Below are 6,240 nucleotides of genomic sequence, written 5' to 3'. Positions count from 1 at the left end.
ACTTATTATGTTGCTTACTTTTATTGTTTATTTTATTTAAGTATTATTCAGACCATCATAACTATGTGTTTCATGAATATGTCTGAGTAGTCCTTACTGTTAGATTTAGGTTTCTCAATAGGTTGATAAATGTATTACTGACACAAATAATTGTTAGGGTGTTTAAAAATATAGTTCTTCATCTAGTTGTGCTTAAAGCTAAGTTTAGGATTGATTACCCTTTAAACTTAGATCTTAGGATTAATTGAGATCAAGCCATTGCTTGACTCAATACCTGAAAATAAACTAGTATGATCTAACTAACTAGATACAGACGAGAGTTGATCTGGTGAGTTAGAGAATATAAATCAAACCTGTTCGTAAAGCTTTCTGGAAGAAGCATCGATCGACGCAGCGATATCCCTGTCGATCGATATTTTGAAAGGTGTATCGATCGATATTCGTAACGAATCATCGAGCGACACTTTCTCGTGATTAACATACGAGAGTTGAAATCCGAGATCCAGATTAGACAACCAGATTGATTATATCTTAGTTTGAATTCAAGAACAATTAATATCAATAAATCCCTAAAAACCCAATTTAAGTTTTACTTGTCATACCTGAATCTAGCTATTCTCCCAACTGTTAACAACCTCAAAACAAATCAATCGAGCAATAAACTTGCTCACAAATCCATTTACTGCTTTAAAACTTATAAACCAATTAATCTAGATTAATTTCAAGCCAATAATCTATTGTGTAATCCTACAGTCTCCGTGGATTCGATCCCTAAGTACTACATCTGAACCTCTTATTTGAGAGAGTAATTCACTCCTTAGGGTAATTTAAGTGATTTCAAATTTGGCGCCGTTGCCGGGGATTCTTTCTTATTACCATTAGATTAAGTTTAGAATTCAGTCTAGATTTTGTTACTAAATTTTCTAAAAGTTTTCCCTCTTTTCCTACTGACACAAGAACTTAAAGATGGAAGATATGGATTTCGGCCAGATATCGATCGACGAAACGACAACAATATCGAGCGACAAGTCGACGGCAAAATCGATCGACGTCGCACATCATACATCGATCGACGACACCCCGCCGGAAGCAGGTAAGTTTTCTCTTACCTATAATGCTAATGAGGGAGTAGTCCTAGAAGAACCTAAAGGTCAACTAAGCAATGCAATTAACTCAATCATGAATGAACAGGGGACTGCAATCCCTGTTAAAATTAATTCGATCTCAAAAAGAGATCATGAAATAAAATTGCCTCTGCAAGACTACTTAAACCTTGGGAGGACCTATTCCAATAGGTCCGCCATTAAATTACCAAAAGATGATACAAAGAAATCCGGGGTCAGCCTTCGAATACTTAGTCTTGGTACTTCAAAACTCTTTCCATGGAACCGTCTCAGAGAACCCACACGATCACATCAAATACTTAGAAGATATGATGGATGACGAGTACAATTGCTGTAAAATCTTTCCATTCTCCTTAGAAGGCGACGCCAGAAAATGGCTAGACCAACTACCTACGGGTTCTCTAACCTGCTGGAAGGAGATAAGGAATACCTTCATTAATCAATTCTTCGATGAGACGCGTTACTGGGATCTAAGGAAGAAAATCTTCACATTCCGTCAAGGTCCACAGAAATCATTCAGAAACGTCGATCGATGAGAAGAGCTCAACATCGATCGATATTTGTTGGTAAACGTCGGTCAATATTTCTTGGTGACCGTCGACCATCTCCTGTTTCCAGCAAAGCTCAAAAGATCTCCAAGTAGCTCCAAATACATCATTTTCTTCCAATTAGTACTTGAACCTGTAATTACTCTAAATAGACTCTATATAGTAGTAAATATATCTTTAAATACTTATAAACCATGCCTAATAATGGATAAAATCAATGGTCTATCATCTTCCAACGTAGAGGTGCGATTGCTCAGATTTGGGAAGCAAGGAGCTTCAAAAGCGGTGGCGAGCTGATGGGCATGGTTATACTTCACCTGGATTCTAAGGTTATTTTGTTCGTCGCTTTGTATTTGCAGACCCTTGAACTAATTTTCCGACAATCACTCTGCGGCAAAGTTTCTTGCAATCGGGGGCTTCAATAATCTCACCTAAAAATTTGTATATTCCCGACATGGTTGCTTCTCTCGGGCAGGTGATGCATGTTCCTCCTTGCCATCTCATTTTAGTATTTGTGCTCTCTTCCTCACTTTCATGGGCTTGAACATTGTGGTCAATGAATTTTCAATTGATTTGGATTCATTTGAGATATCAATACGTTTGTTCACGATTGGCGTTGTGATTCCATTTTTTCACAGGGATTGGGGAGTAGTTTGATATAATATCGATGTGTGACAGTAACAATGGTTGCGGCTGGTATCAACATGGGTGAAGGAGACCCAGAGATCAGAATGGGTATGTTGATTTGATTTTGATCTGTAGAAACCGATCATGAATCACAGTCTCTCTAAAGCGTTGGTTGACTAATGGATGGTGTAGATGGTCTTCTTCGTTGATCACCTATCAATCATTATCTGTACCTGATGTTACGGGATTGCTACCGTATTATCTTTATAAAAGAGATTTGAGAATTTTTTTAATTGTGTAGATTACAAAACTGCATCAGGTGTTAGGAGTTCTCTTGGTCATCATTGAAAAAGTCAATGTAAAATTAAACATGGGCAAATCTCCAAAATAGCACACTTCTAAGTTTATATCACAAAAATAGCACTCAAAAACTAAAATGACCAAAATAGCATTTTATCGGGTGGGAAAATACGAAGGATGGCGGTTTCGAAGAAATGGGCATCGACAATCTCCGTCGTCGCTTCATCTCTGTTTGCATTCATCATCGTCTTCCAGATTCCTCTCTTCCGGTAAACACATTTCTTCACGACCGTTCCTCTCTTTTTCTCTTTCATTTAACGGACTCAGAAAATGGCTTTGCGGCATTAGGGTTTCTCTGTTGAACATTGTACTTTGGTGAAATCGAGGCTTGACAGAAATTAAATTTATATATAATAGGGGGAAATGGATTAGAGCAAAACCTTGTTACAATGCACCGAGTCTTTTTTTTTTGTTTTGTTTCATTTTCTAATTTTGAATTTGCGCTTTGTGTTTCTGAGCGACCATCTTCTCTCTCTATCTGTGTTGGTCGGATTTGCAGAGTAGCGTGCAGGAACAAGACCTGCGAATCACCACTGGAGGTTATATCCTCTCAGTTGGTTGGAAGCGAATTCGTTCCTCCACCACTTGTCAAGACTCTCCTTTATCCTGGTGCCACTGCCATGTCCCTTCTCTGTGGCTCTCCACTCCCAAGCTACCACAACTTGTTCCACTTTTACCATTTCGACCAGCTCAGTAGACCCTCCTCCTCTCTTTCAACCGATGATATCCGCCATCTAGAGGTTTGCTTTAGACCTTTCTGTCTCCATCCAACACAATCTCATTTAGTTCATATACCAACTAATATGCTTCTTGTTCTTGCGCAGGTGTTTGCTGGGTGCTGTTTATGTCTGCTAGGTGCTTTACTCAGCATCATCAAACCCAGAAGACTAACCTTCATTGGCACGCTCTTGATCTATTGGGGTCTTCTCAGAGACATTCTCCTATTCAACTCCTCTGCTCGTGTCTGTCCGATAAGATTAACTTTATCCCAAGAGATATTTTGTATCAAATATATATAAATATGCATATGATGATTGTAACAAAGATTCCAATGCCGCAAAGTACAATGTTCAACAGAGAAACCCTAATGCCGCAAAGCCATTTTCTGAGTCCGTTAAATAAAAGAGAAAAAGAGAGGAACGGTCGTGAAGAAATGTGTTTACCGGAAGAGAGGAATCTGGAAGACGATGATGAATGCAAACAGAGATGAAGCGACGACGGAGATTGTCGATGCCCATTTCTTCGAAACCGCCATCCTTCGTATTTTCCCATCTTTTGATAAAGAGAAAAGCTTTACGTCGACTATCAAATTATCTTTTTCAGGAATACTTTACTGACTTTAAAGATTTACTCAAATGTTTATAATGTACCAGAGTCTAGCTTACCATTAGATTGTTAATATTCCCTTAGGAGATGGATCTATGAGACGTGGTCAGGCCCATGAGGTTAATGGGGAGAAATCAATTGGCCAGGTTAATGATTCTTATGTTTTACTCTAATTATATGTCTGGTTGAACACGGGTTAATGTGCCTTCTAATGTTAATCCTAATTTGGTTGCAGGTAGAGGAGTTCCCAAAGGTTAACATAACGGAAACTACATGTTTGATTGTTCTCAATCATTCACCATGGTAGAACAGCTATGATTACCCTCAATGGAAGGTGAAACCATGAGAATCATATATGAGCACACAAACAAGAGGTCAGTAAGAACACAAAACTTTAGCTTAAAATGTTTCCTTTAAAACCATAGATTATGACAACTTTTTGAGCTTCTGTGAAACCATGTACACATATCAAACATAGCAAACACCGTGGTTAATGGCATTTCCAGTCCACTAAAAGATCAAGCTTCTCATGTCTATATCACCATTGGTGATGGAGGAAACATTGAAGGATTGGCTACTAAGTATGCTATATAATAAATGACTTATGATCATTGCAAACAACCTTTTTGATTAGATTTTAGATGTGTGTTATGATTTCCGCAGAATGACTGATACCACTCAAATTACCCTAATGAGTGATTTATACTCTCTCAAATAAGAGGTCTAGTTGTAGTACTTAGGGATCGAATTCACAGGGAGCTAGGGAACCTAAGAAATCTAATATGATTTGTTAAGCAAGATAGTTTTAGAGATTTAAATGTAAATTGCAGTTTAATATTGAACAAGTGTTTGTTCAATATGATTGGTTGAGGTTTTGGTACTTAAAAAGAAAATAGTTAGACTTAGGGTTTTTATTCAGGAAAATTGAGATTATAATCCTACAGATGCCTAATTAGTTGCATGCATGATAATGTAAAGCTCAACTACTGATCAACAAGTCAATCAGTTCTCACATGTTTCAACTTGTCTATTAACTAGATCTAATGATCTCAACTCTCGTTATGTTGATCAACAGAAAGTGTCGATCGATAATCATATAGGGATATTGATCGATACACCTTCTGCTCCGTCGATCGATTATTCAAGTATGATATCAATCGCGCTCTAGTCAAGCTTTATGTGCGGGTTGAATAATAGCTTACTAAGCTCACTAGATCAGCTCTCGCCTTGCTCATAGCAAGAACCATAGTTCAATTAGAATGTTTTCAAGATGAGAATGAAGCTCTCATTTTTATCAATCAATCCTAGGGCAAGTTCTAGGTAGCTAATCTAGACACAGGAATTAATGAACAATCATAATGATGATTATCACAACTCAGCAATCTATAATTGAGGCTATTCCCTCCTAACCTATTTAAACCCTAAAATCTAACAATGGAACTACTCAGACATGGCTAAGCAATTCATAACAGCAATTAAGTATGAAAACTTCATTAGAATAGTAAATAGATATTAATGGAATTCCAATCACAAAATATACTTTGGATCTTCTCTCCAATCTATCAAAATCCTAAAAACCTTTGCTGTGAAAATAATAAAACAAGAAAAGCACACATTGCCTCTAACATGGCGGCAAAGCTTATATAATTAGGGTAAAACTCGTCAGGGGTAATCTTGTAAAATTGTAAAGACTTGGGCTTCAAGTCGGTTGTGACCAAACGGGCTTTCTGCGCGCTTCGCTGTCGATCGATACACAGATGTGAGTATTGATCGATTATTCATCTCCAATATCGATCGATGGTCGAGCACGATGGTCATATCGGGTGCTTGCTCCAAATATCTCCAAAATGCTCCAAAATCCTCACTTATCTCCAAAACACTTCTGATCTTATAAATATAATAAATAGACTATAATATAATAATTATTAGTAAAAACACCTATAAACTATGGATGAAAATGGGTCAAATCTATAGTATATCAACTCCCTCAGACTTACCCTTTTGCTTGTCCTCAATCAAAACAAACAGGCAGTCTCTCTGAAAGAGGTTTAAAACAGCAGGAACTCACATGATTTAAAACTTAGAATCATCACCTCTACCATATTGCAATCCACATCTAAGAAGTCCTAATCACAAAAGCACATTATACCATATCCTAGCATAGCAACCAAATTCGTCTAGCCAACAACTTAGCAAATCTTGTCTTTTATTCCCCTCTACCAACCTCATTTCTTAGCATAAATAAAAGTGCAGGC

The 6,240-nt window shown here is 37.4% G+C and overlaps 1 protein-coding gene across 2 annotated transcripts; it reads left to right on the top strand.

Annotated features, from left to right (window-relative positions):
• Nucleotides 1-467: 467 nt before the first annotated feature.
• LOC125585302 lies at nt 468-5,130 on the top strand. 2 transcript variants are annotated; one of them, XR_007322219.1, is made up of 3 exons: nt 468-2,868; nt 3,159-4,131; nt 4,221-5,130. XR_007322219.1 is itself a non-coding variant. In XM_048754098.1 (2 exons), exons 1-2 carry the CDS (start codon nt 2,777-2,779, stop codon nt 3,676-3,678), a joined length of 612 nt encoding a protein of 203 aa, XP_048610055.1. In that variant the 5' UTR covers nt 468-2,776; the 3' UTR covers nt 3,679-5,130. The 2 variants fall into 2 exon arrangements, 1 of the variants encoding a protein (XP_048610055.1); XM_048754098.1 differs by having other exon boundaries at nt 3,159-5,130.
• Nucleotides 5,131-6,240: the final 1,110 nt, after the last annotated feature.

The sequence above is a fragment of the Brassica napus genome, chromosome C4 (genome assembly GCF_020379485.1).
Source record: "Brassica napus cultivar Da-Ae chromosome C4, Da-Ae, whole genome shotgun sequence".
In the NCBI taxonomy this organism is placed as follows: Eukaryota; Viridiplantae; Streptophyta; class Magnoliopsida; order Brassicales; family Brassicaceae; genus Brassica; species Brassica napus.
The sequence above is the reverse complement of the archived record's forward strand: the minus strand, read 5'-3'. Positions and strand labels throughout refer to the sequence as shown.

What these genes read in the sequence shown, in the direction of transcription:
- LOC125585302 (XM_048754098.1), top strand. Translation starts at nt 2,777, where the DNA reads ATGGCGGTTTCGAAGAAATGGGCATCGACAATCTCCGTCGTCGCTTCA. An exon ending in TTCCAGATTCCTCTCTTCCG is followed by an intron (nt 2,869 to 3,158) that starts GTAAACACATTT and finishes TCGGATTTGCAG; the next exon opens with AGTAGCGTGCAGGAACAAGA.